This window comes from Heterodontus francisci, chromosome 24, assembly GCF_036365525.1.
Source record: "Heterodontus francisci isolate sHetFra1 chromosome 24, sHetFra1.hap1, whole genome shotgun sequence".
Lineage (NCBI taxonomy): Eukaryota > Metazoa > Chordata > Chondrichthyes > Heterodontiformes > Heterodontidae > Heterodontus > Heterodontus francisci.
This window is the reverse complement of record NC_090394.1, coordinates 22119291-22137759: the sequence shown is the minus strand read 5'-3', so window position 1 is coordinate 22137759 and position 18469 is coordinate 22119291. Positions and strand designations below refer to the sequence as shown.

At 42.0% G+C, this 18469-nt stretch overlaps 1 protein-coding gene across 1 annotated transcript in view; it reads left to right on the top strand.

The window, feature by feature from the left end:
• The window catches only part of znf598 (zinc finger protein 598), a 56777-nt gene that overhangs the window by 25085 nt on the left and 13223 nt on the right, over positions 1-18469 (top strand). Inside the window, exons 6-9 of the mRNA XM_068055756.1 lie at positions 479-581; positions 11996-12180; positions 14644-14722; positions 16117-16862. Of these exons, the coding sequence (XP_067911857.1) occupies positions 479-581; positions 11996-12180; positions 14644-14722; positions 16117-16862 (1113 nt within the window). The remainder of the gene's footprint in view (positions 1-478; positions 582-11995; positions 12181-14643; positions 14723-16116; positions 16863-18469) is intronic.

Below are 18469 nucleotides of genomic sequence, written 5' to 3'. Positions count from 1 at the left end.
AGAGTTATGGAGAAAAGGCAGGGGAACGGAACTGAGGGAGTTGCTCTTTCAGTGTGTCGGTGTGGACACTTTGGACCAAATGGCCGCCTTCTGCGCAGTAACGATTCTGTGAACAGCTCTAATTTATCCCATTTCCTTTTGTCATTATTGTCTGTTTCTTTCTCTATCCTTAAAGTTTGTTGGTTAAGGAGAGAGACCTTTGGACCCGTGTTCGTGAGATCCCAGATGTATCATTGATGTCTCCGCGCCGTTATCGATTCACATTCCTAGTAGTTTGTGCCGCAAAATTATGGCCTTGAGGGTGAAGTAAAAAAACCTAATTCACATGCTCGCTGCAAGTTGCTGCTGTCCAACAATTTTTAGGCTGTTAGCTTCATGCAGCAGTTTAGTTTGACCTTGTTCGAAATAATGTATCTCCAGGATTTTCCCTTGTGGGTAGCAATGTTTGTGCCCAGTTACATTTTGCTTTTTATTGCAGGTATGGTAAGTGGAGATGATTATGAAGAAGTGGATAGATTTAATAGAAGAGGAAACCAGAGCCGAGGAGGACAAAACCGTAGAGGCAGATGGAAGTATAATAGGTAACGTGATGCATGATACCTACAAACCATTTGTGATTGAGATTTCATCCTTTATGAAGATCTCAGTAACCACATAATTTATTACTCCCATTTCGAACTGATTGGTGTATTCTGAGTACCTTCAGTATCTTTGGGTCATTTAAGATCTTTATGCTTCTGTGTGTAGGAGTATTTGTTTACTTCCAATCTTCTATCTATATCTTTCTTTTTTTCTTTTGGGCCTCCTTATCTCGAGAGACAATGGATACGCGCCTGGAGGTGGTCAGTGGTTTGTGAAGCAGCGCCTGGAGTGGCTATAAAGGCCAATTCTGGAGTGACAGGCTCTTCCACAGGTGCTGCAGAGAAATTTGTTTGTTGGGGCTGTTGCACAGTTGGCTCTCCCCTTGCGCCTCTGTCTTTTTTCCTGCCAACTACTAAGTCTCTTCGACTCGCCACAATTTAGCCCTGTCTTTATGGCTGCCCGCCAGCTCTGGCGAATGCTGGCAACTGACTCCCACGACTTGTGATCAATGTCACACGATTTCATGTCACGTTTGCAGACGTCTTTATAACGGAGACATGGACGGCCGGTGGGTCTGATACCAGTGGCGAGCTCGCTGTACAATGTGTCTTTGGGGATCCTGCCATCTTCCATGCGGCTCACATGGCCAAGCCATCTCAAGCGCCGCTGACTCAGTAGTGTGTATAAGCTGGGGGTGTTGGCCGCTTCAAGGACTTCTGTGTTGGAGATATAGTCCTGCCACCTGATGCCAAGTATTCTCCGAAGGCAGCGAAGATGGAATGAATTGAGACGTCGCTCTTGGCTGGCATACGTTGTCCAGGCCTCGCTGCCGTAGAGCAAGGTACTGAGGACACAGGCCTGATACACTCGGACTTTTGTGTTCCGTGTCAGTGCGCCATTTTCCCACACTCTCTTGGCCAGTCTGGACATAGCAGTGGAAGCCTTACCCATGCGCTTGTTGATTTCTGCATCTAGAGACAGGTTACTGGTGATAGTTGAGCCTAGGTAGGTGAACTCTTGAACCACTTCCAGAGCGTGGTCGCCAATATTGATGGATGGAGCATTTCTGACATCCTGCCCCATGATGTTCGTTTTCTTGAGGCTGATGGTTAGGCCAAATTCATTGCAGGCAGACGCAAACCTGTCGATGAGACTCTGCAGGCATTCTTCAGTGTGAGATGTTAAAGCAGCATTGTCAGCAAAGAGGAGTTCTCTGATGAGGACTTTCCGTACTTTGGACTTCGCTCTTAGACGGGCAAGGTTGAACAACCTGCCCCCTGATCTTGTGTGGAGGAAAATTCCTTCTTCAGAGGATTTGAACGCATGTGAAAGCAGCAGGGAGAAGAAAATCCCAAAAAGTGTGGGTGCGAGAACACAGCCCTGTTTCACACCACTCAGGATAGGAAAGGGCTCTGATGAGGAGCCACCATGCCACCATATCTATATCACAGTCAATCTTATATATGAAATGAAGTCATTAGTTGCTTTTTCTTTCTCTTGATGCTGATTGTGTGAAATGCATATTCAATCATGCAATACTGGACCATTTATCTTTCTAAAATCATATCTGGCATGCTGTAACCTCTACATACCAGCATTCCCATCTCAATCTTACAGCTATTATTTTGGAGAGAAACAGGTGTTTGCTCAGTAGTTAACAGCCTCACCAATAAGCTTCTTAAATAAATGATACAAGTTGAGCAAGTGTTGACTCTGAACTTTTATTGATTTCTCCCACTATTGTTCAGTAGTGTTTAGTGTCTCCTCAGATCTCTTTTTCACTTCTGGCTCTAAATCCTCATCAACAGGATCTGTGGTTCCCACTGTCCCAGATCCTTCCCTCTGAGGAAACTGTTCATCTCCAGATGCCTATTTATCCCATTCTCCATGTCGATTCTCCTCTGTGATCCAAATGCTTGTGCTCCTTTCACAGTTGCAGCAGATGGGATCTCAGCTGTCAGACACCATGAGGTCATTGGCCTGTGCAGTGCTCCTGCACTGGGATATCCTCACACTCAAATACTCGCTCTCTAGGCTTAGACATCACTCTCTATTTGGTGGCCTTAGAGTTTTCCTTTAAACTATCCAACATGCCCACTGTAAACAGTGGGGACTTTAACTCCCAGTTTTACATTCTTATCTGTTGTCAGGGGTGATCTTTCCCAAGGTAAGGATTGAAATCAGGGTGGTTGTGCCACCCTCGTTCATGTATATCCACTGGAGAATTAATTCAACCTGCTGGATAGGGTTGGGCAGACCAATAGTGAACAATTTTGAACAGATACTGCTCTGAGATGTAGCAATTTGAAACCATCAAGGTCATAGAATGGTTACAGCACAGAAGGAAGCCACTCGGCCTGTCGTGTCTCTGCTCGCTCTCTGAAAGGGCAATTCAACTAGTGCCACTCCCCCTGCCTTCTCCCAGTAGCCCTGGACATTCTTGTTAAATAATAATCCAATTTCCTCTTGAATGCCTCAAATGAATCTGCCTCCATAACACTCTCAGGCAGTGCATTTCAGATCTTAACCACTCGTGTGAGAGCTTTTCCTCCGAACGTCATCACTTCTTCTTTCAATTACCTTAAATTTTGCCCCCTCGTTCTCGATCCTTCCAGCAATGGGAACAGTTTTTCCCTATCTACTCTGCCCAGACCCCTCATGATTTAGAATACCTCTATCAAATCTTCCCTCAACCTTATCTTTTCCAAGGTAAACAGTTCCAACTTCTTCAGTCTGTCTATGTAACTGAAATTCCTCATCCCTGGATCCATTCTCGTTTATCTTTTCTGCAGCCTCTCTAACACCTTCTCATCTTTACTAAAGTGTGGCACCCAGAATTGGACGCAGTACTCTATTAATGAAGTCTCGGATATTTGTATGCTTTATTAACTGCTCTCTCAACTTCTCCTGCCACCTTCAATGATTTATGCACATATACACCCCGGTCCCTCTGCTCCTGCATTCCCTTTAGAATTGTACCCTTTATTTATATTGTCTCTGCATTCTTCCTACCGAAATGAATCACTTCACACTTCTCTGCATTAAATTTCATATGCTACTTATCCACCCATTCCACCAAACTATGTCCTTTTGAAGTTCTACACTAACCTCCTCACGGTTCGCAATACTTACAAATTTTGTATTATCTGAAAATATTGATATTGTGCCCTGTACGCCAAGGTCTAGGACATTAATATATATCAGGAACAGCAGGGGTCTGAAAACCGACTCTTGTGGAACTTCATGATAAACCTTCCTCCAGTCCAAAAAACAACCATTAACCATTACTCTCTTTGCTGTCACTCAACCAATTTTATATCCGTGTTGCTACTGTCCCTTTATTCCATGAACTATAATTTTGTTCACAAGTCATGTCGTGCGGCTCTTTACCAAATGCACAAGAATGCAGGATTAGGCCATTCAGTCTTTCAAGCCTGCTCTGCCATTCGATGAGATCATGGCTGATCTGATTGTGGCCTCAACTGCACTTTACTGTCTGGCCCACCCCATAACCCTTGACTCCCTTATCGATCAAAAATCGTGAACATAGTCAATGACCCAGCCTCCACTGTTCTCTGGGGAAGAGAATTCCACAGGCTAATGACCCTCTAAGAGAGAAAAAGTTCTCCTCATCTTTGTCTTAGGTGGGAGACCCCTTATTTTTGAACTGTGTCCCTAGTTCTAGATTTCCCCCCATAAGGGGAAACATCCCCTCAACATCCACCCTGTCAAGTTCCATTAGAATCTTATGTTCCTAGAAGAACACCTCTTATTCTTCTACATTCCAGTGGGTATAGGCCCAACCTGCTCTATCTTTCCTCATAAGATTTTTTAGAATTAGAACATTACAGCGCAGTACAGGCCCTTCGGCCCTCGATGTTGCGCCGACCTGTGAAACCATCTGACCTACACTATTCCATTTTCATCCATATGTCTATCCAATGACCACTTAAATGCCCTTAAAGTTGGCGAATCTACTACTGCTGCAGGCAGGGTGTTCCACGCCCTTACTACTCTGAGTAAAGAAACTACCTCTCACATCTGTCCTATATCTATCACCCCTCAACTTGAAGCTATGTCCCCTCGTGTTTGCCATCACCATCCGAGGAAAAAGACGCTCACTATCCACCCTATCTAACCCTCTGATTATCTTATATGTCTCTATTAAGTCACCTCTCCTCCTCCTTCTCTCCAACGAAAACAACCTCAAGTCCCTCAGCCTTTCCTCGTAAGACCTTCCCTCCATACCAGGCAACATCCTAGTAAATCTCCTCTGCACCCTTTCCATAGCTTCCACATCCTTCCTATAATGCGGTGACCAGAACTGCACGCAATACTCCAGGTGCGGTCTCACCAGAGTTTTGTACAGCTGCAGCATGACCTCGTGGCTCCGAAACTCGATCCCCCTACTAATAAAAGCTAACACACCATATGCCTTCTTGACAGCCCTATTAACCTGGTTAGCAACCTTCAGGGATTTATGCACCTGGACACCAAGATCTCTCTGTTCATCTACACTACCAAGAATCTTCCCATTAGCCCAGTACTCTGCATTCCTGTTACTCCTTCCAAAGTGAATCACCTCACACTTTTCCGCATTAAACTCCATTTGCCATCTCTCAGCCCAGTTCTGCAGCCTATCTATGTCCCTCTGTACCCTACAACATCCTTCGGCACTATCCACAACTCCACCGACCTTAGTGTCATCTGCAAATTTACTAACCCACCCTTCTACACCCTCTTCCAGGTCATTTATAAAAATGACAAACAGCAGTGGCCCCAAAACAGATCCTTGCGGTACACCACTAGTAACTAAACTCCAGGATGAACATTTGCCATCAACCACCACCCTCTGTCTTCTTTCAGCTAGCCAATTTCTGATCCAAAGCTCTAAATCACCTTCAACCCCATACTTCCGTATTTTCTGCAATAGCCTACCGTGGGGAACCTTATCAAACGCCTTACTGAAATCCATATACACCACATCCACTGCTTTACCCTCATCCACCTGTTTGGTCACCTTCTCGAAAAACTCAATAAGGTTTGTGAGGCACGACCTACCCGTCACAAAACCGTGCTGACTATCTCTAATGAACTTATTCTTTTCAAGATGATTATAAATCCTGTCTCTTATAACCTTTTCCAACATTTTACCCACAACCGAAGTAAGGCTCACAGGTCTATAATTACCAGGGCTGTCTCTACTCCCCTTCTTGAACAAGGGGACAACATTTGCTATCCTCCAGTCTTCCGGCACTATTCCTGTCGACAATGACGACATAAAGATCAAGGACAAAGGCTCTGCAATCTCCTCCCTAGCTTCCCAGAGAATCCTAGGATAAATCCCATCTGGCCCAGGGGACTTATCTATTTTCAGACTTTCCAAAATTGATAACACCTCCTCCTTGTGAACCTCAATCCCATCTAGCCTAGTAGCCTGAATCTCAGTATTCTCAACAACATTTTCTTTCTCTACTGTAAATACTGATGCAAAATATTCATTTAACACTTCCCCTATCTCCTCTGATTCCACACACAACTTCCCACTACTATCCTTGATTGGCCCATATCTAACTCTAGTCATTCTTTTATTCCTGATATACCTATAGAAAGCCTTAGGGTTTTCCCTGATCCTATCCACCAATGACTTCTCGTGTCCTCTCCTTGCTCTTCTTAGCTCTCCCTTTAGATCCTTCCTGGCTAGCTTGTAGCTCTCAAGCGCCCTAACTGAGCCTTCACGTCTCATCCTAACATAAGCCGCCTTCTTCCTCTTGACAAGCGCTTCAACTTCTTTAGTAAACCACGGCTCCCTCGCTCGACAACTTCCTCCCTGCCTCACAGGTACATACTTGTCAAGGACACACAGTAGCTGCTCCTTGAATAAGCTCCACATTTCGATTGTTCCCATCCCCTGCAGTTTCCTTCCCCATCCTACGCATCCTAAATCTTGCCTAATCGCATCATAATTCCTTTCCCCCAGCTATAATTCTTGCCCTGCGGTATATACCTGTCCCTGCCCATCGCTAAGGTAAACCTAACCGAATTGTGATCACTATCACCAAAGTGCTCACCTACATCTAAATCTAACACCTGGCCGGGTTCATTTCCCAGTACCAAATCCAATGTGGCATCGCCCCTGGTTGGCCTGTCTACATACTGTGTCAGAAAACCCTCCACACACTGGACAAAAACTGACCCATCTAAAGTATTCGAACTATAGTATTTCCAGTCGATATTTGGAAAGTTAAAGTCCCCCATAACAACTACCCTGTTACTCTCGCCCCTGTCGAGAATCATCTTCGCTATCCTTTCCTCTACATCTCTGGAACTATTCGGAGGTCTATAAAAGACTCCCAACAGGGTGACCTCACCTCTCCTGTTTCTAACCTCGGCCCATACTACCTCAGTAGACGAGTCCTCAAACGTCCTTTCTGTCGCTGTAATACTCTCCTTGATTAACAATGCCACACCCCCCCCCTTTTACCATCTTCTCTGTTCTTAGTGAAACATCTAAATCCCTGCAGCTTGTTTTATTATTGCTATTAATAAATGAAAAGAGAAACAGCACCCATGTTATCATACTACAGATCTAAAACAGTCTGTAAACTGTGGAATTAAAGCTAGGAGTGTGTATGCAAACTTTGTATAATCCATCAGAACGCAATCCCAATTCTTACAAGAAAGTTCCATTTCAAGCAATGCAGCTGAGTAAAGCAGAACATTTAACCTCCTGGGCAACTCAACAATAAGGGCTACTTATTCCACACACAGTTATTGCTAAGTGTTAATTAAATAACCATTTCAATCTGAAATTGTAGTGCTCTCACCCCGCAGTCTGCGTCAGCTGTCTGCTTCTCTCCAGGACACACAGCATCCAAAAAAAAAGCTACTGCTAACATTTTGTGCAAAGTTCCCACCACCCTCTACAGAAAGCTTTGTTACGTCTTGGGTTAAGCATCTAGGCACAAGACAAAGATGTAACCTCTTCATTTGAGGAATCAATCCAGTGAATCTTCTGAGCTGTTAGGCTATAACTGCATTTTCTTAAGCAGACCAAAACTGTACACAGTGCTCCAGATGCAGTCTAACCAAGGCCCTGTTCATGCAGTCTAACTGAGGCCCTGTACAGCAATAACACTTGCCTACTTTTATGCTGGATTCCCCTTGCACTAAATGCCAACATTCCATTTGCCTTCCTAATTTCATGCTGTACCTGCATACTAACTATTTGAGATTCATGTGCCTTTTGGAAATCCCATGTACACCACATCAACAGCATTACCCTCATTAACCCTCTGTTACCTCATCAAAAAACTCAAGCAAGTTAGTTAAACACAATTTGCTCTTAACCAATCTCTGCTGGCTTTCCTTAATTAACTCATTTGTCCAAGTGATTTAATTTTGTCCCAAAGCATTGTTTCTGGAAGCCTCCCCACCACAGAGGTTAAACTGATTGGCCTGTAGTTACTGGGCTGATCTTTACACCATTTTTTGAACAAAGGTGTAACAGTTGCAACTCTCAAGTCCTCTGGCACCATCCGAGTCTAAAGAACATTGGAAAATTATGGCCGGTGCCTCTGCAATTTCCACACTCTCTTCCCTCTGTATTCTTGAATGCATCTCATCAGGTCCTGGTGCCTTATCGGCTTTAAGTACAGACAGCCTATCCAATATCTGTTTATCATTTTAAACCCTTCAAGTGTCGAATTACCCCCTCTTCACCAGGACCTGTGCAACATTATCTTCCTTTATGAAGACCAATGCAAAGTATTCATTTAATACCTCAGCCTTGCCCCCTGCCTCCATGAAAAAATCCTTTTTTTGGTTCCTAACCAGCCCCACTCCTCCTTTAACCACTGTTTTACTATTTATATATCTATAAGAGGACTTTTGGATTCCCTTTTATGTTGGCTCCCACCTCTTCTCATACTCTTTACTTTTTCAATTCTCCTCTGAACCTTCTATATTCAACCTGGTTCTCGGTTGTATTATCCACCTGACATCTGTCATTACCACACTTTTTCTTAATCTCTATCACTTTTTGTCATAGAGAAGCCTAGATTTTTTTGCCCTACCTTTCGCCTTCGTGGGAATATACCTTGACCATGCCTGAAGTATCTCTCTTTAAAGGCAACCCTTGTTCAGTTACAGTTTTAACCTGTCTACTTTTGATTCCAATTTATTTGGGTCTGATCCATTCTTACCCCATTGAGGTTGGCTTTCCCACAGTTAATTATTCTTACTCTGGGTTGTTTGTTATCGTTGAGAATAAAATGGGGGGGGGAGGGGGGTGGTATCTGAATTCCTTGAAAAATGCTTACAAGGGCGAGAAACAAATGGGGCCATAGTGCAAAATAAAGCTAAGTCTAAAAGCATTATGTCTTAATGCGCGGCGCATTCGCAATAAGATAGATGAATTAACAGTGCAAATAGATATAAACAGTTATGATACAGTTGCGATTATGGAGACATGGCCGCAGGGTGACCAAGGATGGGAACTGAGCATCCAGGGGTATTCAATATTTAGGAAAGACAGGCAAAAAAGGAAAGGAGGTTGGTTAGTGTTAGTAAAGGAGGAAATCAATGAGGAAGGATATTGGCTCAGAAAATCATGATGTGGAATCTGTAAGGGTGGAGCTAAGAAACACCAAGGGGCAGAAAACATTGGTGGGGGTTGTCTGTAGGCCTCCAGACAGTAGTGAAGATGTAAGGGATGGCATTAAATAGGAAGTTAGACGCATGCAATAAGGGTACAACTGTAATCATGGGTGACTTTAATCTACATATAGATTGATCAAACCAAATTAGCAATAATACTGTGGAGGAGGATTTCCTGGAGTGTGTATGCGATGGTTTTTAAGACCAATACGTTGAGGAACCAACTAGAGGACAGGCTATCCTAGACTGGGTATTGTGTAATGAGAAAGGATTAATTAACAGTCTTGTTGTGCGGGGTCCCTTGGGGAGGAGTGACCATAACATGATAGAATTCTTCATTAAGATGGAGAGTGAAGGAGTTGAATCTGAAACTAGGGTCCTGAATCTAAATAAAGGAAACTACGAAGGTATGCAGCGCGAGTTGGCTATGGTAGATTGGGGAACTTTACTAAAAGGGTTGACGGTGGCCAGGCAATGGATAATGTTTAAAGAACGTGTGCATGAATTACAACAATTATTCATTCCTGTCTGGCACAAAATTAAAACCAGAAAGGTGGCTTAACTATGGCTTACAAAAGGAATGAGGGATAGTATTAGATCCAAAGAGGAGGCATATAAAATTGTCATAAAAAGCAGCAAGTCTGAGGATTGGGAGCAGTTTCGCATTCAGCAAAGGAGGACAAAGAGGTTGATTAAGCGGGAGAACATAAGAGTATGAGAGTAAACTTGTGAACATAAAAACTGACTGTAAACGCTTCTATTAATATGTGAAGGGAAAAAGATTAGTGAAGACAAATGTAGGTCTCTTACAGTCAGAAACGGGGGAAATTATAATGGGGAACAAAGAAATGGCAGAACAATTGAACACATACTTTGGTTCTGTCTTCACAAAGGAGGACACAGATAAGCTCCCGGAAATGTTAGGGAACCAAGGGTCTAATGAGAGGGAGGAACTGAAGGAAATCAGCATTAGTTTTTAAAAAAAAAGTGTTAGGAAAATTAATGGGGTTAAAGGCTGACAAATCCCCAGGGCCAGATAATCTATATCCCAGAGTACTAAAGGAAGTGGCCCTGGAAATAGTGGATGCATTTGTGGTCATCTTCCAAAATTCTATAGACTCTGGAGCAGTTCCTACAGATTGGAAGGTGGCAAATGTAACCCCCACTATTTAAAAATGGAGAGAAAAAACAGGAATTACAGACCAGTTAGCCTTATATCGGTAGTGGGGAAAATGCTAGAGTATTATAAAGGATGTGATAGCACAACACCTAGAAAGCATAAACAGGATTGGACAAAGTTAGCATGGGTTTATGAAAGGGAAATCATGCTTAACAAATCTACTGGAGTTTTTTGAGGATGTAATTAGTAGAATAGATAAGGGATGTGGTGTATTTAGATTTTCAGAAGGCTTTTGATGAGGTCCCACATAAGAGGTTAGTCTGCAAAATTAAAGCACCTGGGGTTGGGGGTAATATACTGGGATGGATTGAGAATTGGTTGACAGACAGGGAACAGAAAGTAGGAATAAACGCGTCTTTTTCTGGGTGGCAGGCAGTGACTAGTGGGGTACAGCAGGGATTGGTGCTTGGACCCCAATTATTCACAATATATATTAATGATTTAGGTGAGGGAACTAAATGTAACTTTTCCAAGTTTGCAGACAACACAAAACGAGGGGGTCGGGGGAGAAATGTGAGCTGTGAGGGGGATGCAAAGAGGCTCCAATGTGATTTGGACAAGTTGGGTGAGTGGGCAGATGCAGTTTAACGTGGATAAATGTGAGGTTATCCACTTTGGTTGTAAAAACAGGCAGATTATTATCTGAATGGTGATAGATTGGGAAAGGGGGAGGTGCAATGAGACTTGGGTGTTTTTGTACACCAGTCACTGAAAGTAAGCATTCAGGTGCAGCAAGCAGTTAGGAAGGCAAATGGTATGTTGACCTTCATTGCAAGAGGATTTGAGTACAAGAGCAAGGATGTCTTACTGCAATTATACAGGGCCTTGGTGAGACTACATCTGGAGTATTGTGTGCAGTTTTGGTCTCCTTATCTGAGGAAGGATGTTCTTGCCTTGGGAGTGCAAAGAAGATTTACTAGGCTGATTCCTGGGATGGCAGGATTGTCGTATGAGGAGAGATTGGGTCGACTAGGCCTATATTCACTAGAGTTTAGAAGAATGAGAGGGGATCTCAGAATTTTATAGGTTTCTAACAGGACTAGACAGGCTAGATGCAGGGAGGATGTTCCCGATGGCTGGGGAGTCCAGAACCAGGGGTCAGTCTCAGGATACAGAGAATGCCATTTAGAACCGAGATGAGAAATTTCTTCACTTAGAGAGTAGTGAACCTGTGGAATTCTCTACCGCAGAAGGCAGTGGAAGCCAAGTCATTAAATATGTTCAAGAAGGAGATGGATATATTAATGCCAAAGGGTTCAAGGGGTATGGGGAGAAAGCGGGAACAGGGTACTGAATTAGACGATCAGCCGTGATCTTTTTGAATGGCAGAGCAGGCCTGAATGGCCTACATTTGCTCCAGTTTTCTGTTTCTAAAATTGGGAAAAAATTTTAGTATACTACCTGATCTCAAAACGGATGAATCAAGTCATAATGCACAAAATGGTAGTTAGTTAAATTGTTCCGTGTGAAATGGGCAGGTGTTTTAAAAACCCAAACAAAGGGACTGGGTGTCTCAATTCCTATTTTGGTACAATTACTACATCTGCTTGTAACTGAGAGTGCGTTGATTTCTAGGGAAGAGGAAGATCGGGATGTTGCTGCAGCTGTTCGAGCATCTATAGCAGCACGAAGGCAAGAGGAAAAGAAACAAGCTGCTTCAAAAGAAGAAACTGATGATGGCAAAAATTGCCATGGTGAAAAGGAGATGGACGATGCATGTAATGCTAAGAATATGGTTAGAGGATCTGTTGAAGCTGCAGGTTTGTGTTAGCTCTCCTATTTACTGTAAAACATAGGCAAGAGAAGTTTAAGATGCATACTTATTTCTGGTTTTGAACAATCAATGCCATGTACAGATTTTACCACTGCTAGTGAGCCTGACCTTTGTTACCAACAACTGGGGCCATCCTGAAGGAAGAAATAATGACTTCAGTAATGAGGGGAACTCAACAGGATTTTATGCGGGGGAAAAGTTGCAATTGACAAATCTGATGGAACTCTTTAAAGAAATAACAGTCTTGTTGGGCGGGGGAACCTCATGGACTTTAGATTTTACGAAAGCTTTTGATCGCGTATCACGTGAGGTTGGAAGTCATGGAACAATAAGAGTGGGTAAAAGAGTGATTAACTCACAGACCATAAAGGGTAGTTATTTATGAAACTACATTGGCATGGAAGATGCCTCTGGAATCGGTGCTTGGTCATTCTTGCATGTGCCAAAATGGTTTGGAGTTGGGAACAGGTGTAAGTTTGCTGATACCAGTCTGTTTGAGGTTACAAATAAAATGGAAGTAAAGGACAAAATATGGGATCTGGATAGATAAAAAGTTAGCAGGCAACTGCCAGGTCTTGTTTAATATGGAATAGTGCAAAGTGAGGCGATTGGGGAAAGGAAATTGACGTTGAGATATAAGCTCAAAAAAAGAGATGGGTACTTGCAAAAAGCTGACTGATACTGTCTGTATAATATAACAGCAGTAAAGAAAACAAATCAGCTCGTGGGGTGTATTGTCTGAGAGAGGAAGAGAACATATAAGCCCCAGAAGTGGTGATGAGCCTGTATAAAAAATTATAGGTCTAGCTTTGCCTGACGTTCTCTTGCCAGTTCTGATTGCTGTACTTCAAAACACGCATCCTAGGATTGAAGAGTGTACAGCAAAGGGCAGTTAAATTGAATTGACACCTGACATACAAGGAGAAGCAGCAGAAATGTGGGAGAGTCAGGTGGACCCCAGTGGTTTTTTGCACGTTGCACATTCTTGCATTGCTATACTGTGTTGAGAGGGGGCAAAGTGGAGCCCAGCTAGAAACATTTTTTTCTCAATGCTGTTGGAGTTGTGGTATCACTAACGTATACATTAAGAATGCCAGTCTGCACATATTAGCAAACCTACTGTATATTTCATCAAGAGTGGCTGTGTTCTGACTCGGTGACCCACTATTGATACTCTGCAGCAGAGTGAACTGCAGCTGAAATCTTGGACTTTTTCCTGAAGGGCAGGGGAAATTGGGTGTCTGCACCAATACTTTTCCTTTCAAACTTGTATTCATTGGTTTAATTGTCTCAATGTCTTGGGCTAACAGTATATTTTCTTCCTCCCACCATCACCTTTCCTGTACATGTAATTCAGTTGTTTTCCATATTGGGGCTCACCTGCAAATATTGAGATACTCCTGGCCATTCCATGTCCTAAACCTGCAAAATAATGCTGTTTACCCAAAGAAAAACTGTATTCATTACACAGTAAATAACAACATAAGTGATGAGTTAATAAGATGCTAGCTGATTAACAAATGCAGAAAAATTGAGAAATCTAAGACAAGTTTCAACTTGAGGATTCTGGTTTGAAAAATGGGATGAGGTTTATGCTAATGATTTGTGGTTTTGGTTGCACACCATTTGAAGTGACTGGCCCAATGCTAGTAACATACTTTGTGGTGGTGGGGGGTTGCCTATGGAAGGGAAGAGTGGCTTCATCTATAGATTTCACTCCATATAATCAGTAGCAGTATCTTGTACTTCCAACTTAGGCATTGTGTGATCAGTTGTGGAATAAAGTTCTTCCCAAGAAGCATTGGCCATTTTCATATCACATGGGTCTAAAGTTTTTTTTAAAATGCAGAAACCTGTGCAATATGCATTTATAAATAAACTGGACTGACATTGGGTGTTGGAGGATTGCCTTTACATGTCCAGGATTTGGATTTAAATGGAAGAATTTCCCTCTGGTGGCTATAAGGTTCCTGGGTACAGGGTGTTTGTGCAGTCTCGAAGCTTTCTGGTGAGTGCATGTCCATTTTACAGAATTGCTTATGAGTTAAACTGAAGTCTTACTGTGGCTGTCATCAGTGTCACAGAAAGTAGACATTGTAACTGGGATGAATTATTACATTGTGGAGGAAGCTTTAGTTTGCTTCTGAAGCATGCCATACCTGACTTGGGAGAATAAAATGTGGAACTGAGTCCAGGAAGGTAAATGTTTTATTTCATCTGCTTTGAATTTCCCCACCTTTGATGAGAAGTGTTTTTTACTTTATAGTGTTAACATTATATAATAACTTTGGGACATGTTCACACCAGCATGACTTGTGAAACTGCTGAAAAGCATGACCAAATAGATTTACTTAAGTTTCATTCATTTTTGGATTTATTCCAAATAAAGATTACTGTGTAAATGTAGAGGTGTATGAGCAAATTAGATTTGATTTACCTTTATTTAAAGGTACCAAAGAGACTCCTAAAGGTTCTTCAAAGCAAGAGAATTGCCAAGTGCAGGGTGCGACTGCTCCACCGAACCTAAGGTATATAACAGAAGCTGTTCTGTAATTTGTAAAATTCACTTTTTTGATTATATAATTCAAAATTATTTGAGAAGATTCCAGGATGATTTTACTCTGATTGCAATCTGTTCATGCTAAATATCCAAATACATGTTTGGCAGCAGCATTGTTGCTATAGTTTAGCAACAACACGATGAGTTGTTTAGGCATTTTGTTAAGGGGAAGACAGTACAGAGTGGGAGTATCTTTTAAAAAAATTATGTTTGATAAATGATCTTGCTTATTCATTTTCCAAATAAAAGTGAATAAGCAGTGGTCTAAATTAATTTGTCAACTATGGAGGAGCATGAGGAACCATGTCATTGGGACCCTATCCTGTTGAAAGTTTGCCTTCGCTTTGTGAACATATGGTATTGCCATGCAATAAATGAGGTCTCAGTCTGTGTTGCTGTTCTGTTTCTCCTGTGCTGTGCAATTTGTTACTATTGGCATATACAAGAAAAAACTGCAACAATAAAAATTCACAATCAAGTACTAAAGTACAGCTAAACCCTGAGGTTTTATAATTGTGTTTTAAGTTGACCAGTTATCTATTGATACTGGATAGAGGTTCTTCCTTTATAGCTTTGGAAAGCTAGGAAACCACATGGAGTAGATTCATAATGAAAATGAAGTTATTTTTGAACTTCTGTAAACAGTGTTGACTACATCCTGGTGTGATTTAGATTTATGATTTAGATTTAGAGATACAGCACTGAAACAGGCCCTTCGGCCCACTAATCCTACACTAATCCCATATTCCTACCACATCCTCACCTGTCCCTATATTCCCCTACCACCTGCCTATACTAGGGGCAATTTTTAATGGCCAGTTTACCTTTCAACCTGCAAGTCTTTTGGCTGTGGGAGGAAACCGGAGCACCCGGAGGAAACCCACGCAGACACAGGGAGAACTTGCAAACTCCACACAGGCAGCACCCAAAATTGAACCCGGGTCGCTGGAGCTGTGAGGCTGCGGTGCTAACCACTGTGCCGCCCAAAAGCTAATTAATTGAATTTATTTATTAATTGAATTTAAGTTTCACCAGCTGCCGTGGTGGGATTTGAACCTATATCCCCAGAGTATTAGCATGGACCTCTGGATTACTAGTCCAGTCACATTACCACTATGCCATTGTTTCCCCACTGCTTTTCATTTCTGAACTTTCATGATGTAGTCTTCTAATTATACTGTGTAGCACAAAACCATTGACGTGCCAACATTTTAAGTCCTTCAAATCATTAAACTCTTTTGAGATCTGATTAATGCTTTGGTATCACATGTTAAAGGAATCAGATGGGCCCAGTAGCTTTTTCTAAGTATATGTTTGTCATGTAACCAGTAAGATTATTTGACAAATGTTATTTTTTGGCAGCTCTCATCATTTGCTTCCAGTTCGTCTAAATGAAGAGGAGTTTCCCAGCTTGTCTGCTTCAGCGCATGCAAGTACCACAGGCCTTACACCAGCTTATACTTCTGCAGCCAAGAAAAAGACCGCTTTTCAAGAGGAAGACTTTCCTGCCCTTGTGTCTAAAATTAAACAGCAAAAGCCCTCAACATCTACATCTGCATCCGCATGGACTACCATTCCTGGGAAAAATGTTTTGAAAACTGTCCATTCCAGCAGCAACAATTCTAATCAAGCTGTTAAAAAATCATTACCACCTCACAGTACCAAAGCAAAAACAAAAAATAAAACTGCTTTAAAGTCTGATGAGGAGGAAGAGGATGATGGTGGCGGGTTGACTGCTCAGGAGTTCAGAAGTGCACCCACCATGTTGGATATTTCTTCTTTGTTAACTACTTCAACACAGACTGTCTCTAAAGTTGGTAAAAAGAAAAAGATAGGTGGTGAAAAGCAAAATTCGTTGCCAGCTCCTATTACTGATATGGTTTTAAATAAAGCTCAAAAGGAGAATGTTCCAGAAATTAAACAGAAGAGTGTACCACTCACCAGTGTGTTGAATGGTCACACTGACAAACTATGCACTGAAAATACAAGTGTATGTACGCTAAAGGAACCGCCAGGCTTTAAAAAGCCTGAAGATAGTCCAAATCCTTTACCGGAAGAAGATTTTCCTGCACTAGGGAACCCAGTTTTACCAAAAAAGCCACCTCCAGGTAAGGGTTCTAGGAATGATGGTGCTGTGCAATATTGAAATATTCTGATATGTAAGTAAAATTGTAATTGCTTTGGCGTTGAAATGATCATTGTCAGTACCATCTAGAATAATTATTCTAGGGCAGGAAAAATGAATAGTTTTTAATTTGAGCAAAAGGGAGCTTGAGAAAATGGCAAGAATTCTTTAAATTATCAATTCTGTTTGTAGTATTGTAAAATGAAAGCCACTGCCAAAGATGACCTTTTCTGGGGATATACAGGTCAGATATGTGGCTATAGAATTGGTATGTGGTAGTAAAAGTGAACCTGTTGGCGGCGATATGCACCAGACGTTGCATGGATTCTGCCACTAAGTAAGCAGAACAGGTGTGCGTCCTTGGTCTTGGGACCTGAACTGTTTTTCTTGGTTATATTGTGATGGTAACCTGAGAGAGAAGAGTTTTTAGTGCATCCATTTTTATTTACCTCTTGATCAGTCTCGTTCTCGTGTTTCTATATGTGGATCTTTATTGAACAAAAGAGTTGGTAGGGCTCAGATTTGCTCATTTCTAGCAAAGGGTTAAAACCTGTTACTTTGCCCAGTGCCAGGGTTAAGGACCACTCCTCGTGGCTGGAGAGGAACCTGGAGTGGGAGAGGGAGGATCCATTTGTCATGGTCCATGTGGGAACCAATGAGATAGGTAGAACCAGAAATGTTCTGATTAGAGTATTTGAGGAGCTATGGTCCAAACTAAAATGCAGAACATCAAAGGTAAGCATCTTTGGATTGTTACCTGAGCCACGCACAAATTGGCACAGGGTCAAACAGATTAGAGAACTACATGGCTCAAAGAGTGGTGTGGTAAAAAGGGGTTTGGATTCTTGGCATCATTCGCATAACTAGGCTGTAGACAGGGCTTTAAACTAATGGGGGGGGGAGAGGGTTTGGGTAAAGGGAAATTTAGAAATCCAAAGAGAGGTCAGGGCATCGGAGCAGGATAGTGATGTGGGTAAACTCCCAATGGAATGGGACAGGAAGGGACAGATTTTAACAAAAATTGTACATTGGCAAATAAAGTCATTGCAGGGAATAGCGGTAGAAAAATGAAATTAAAGTTCCTTTATCTGAATGCATGAAGCATCTGTAATAAGATAGATGAACTGGTGGTACGAATAGAGGGAAATGAACTAGATCTAATTACCATTACCGAGACACGGTTATAAGAAGATCAAGGTAAGGAATTAATATTCCAGGGTACAAATATTTTGGCGAGATAGACAGAATGGCAAAGGAGGAGGGGAAGCCCTGATAGTAAAGGATGGCATAAGGACATTAATAAGAGATCTGGACTTGGGTCATGAAGTAGAATCAGTTTGGGTGGAAATTAGGAATAGCAGGATTCAGGAAACACTGGTCGGAAGAGTTTACGCGCCCCCTAACAGTCGTTATATTATTGGACAGAATATTAAACGGGAAATTATTGGAGCTTGTAACAAAGGTAATGTATTAATTGTGGGGGATGTTAATCTGCATATAGACTGGGACAATCAAATTGGCAACAGTGGTATAGAAGATAAGTTTGTAGAATGTTTCGTGACAGTCATGGAGCAATACGTTGTAGAACCA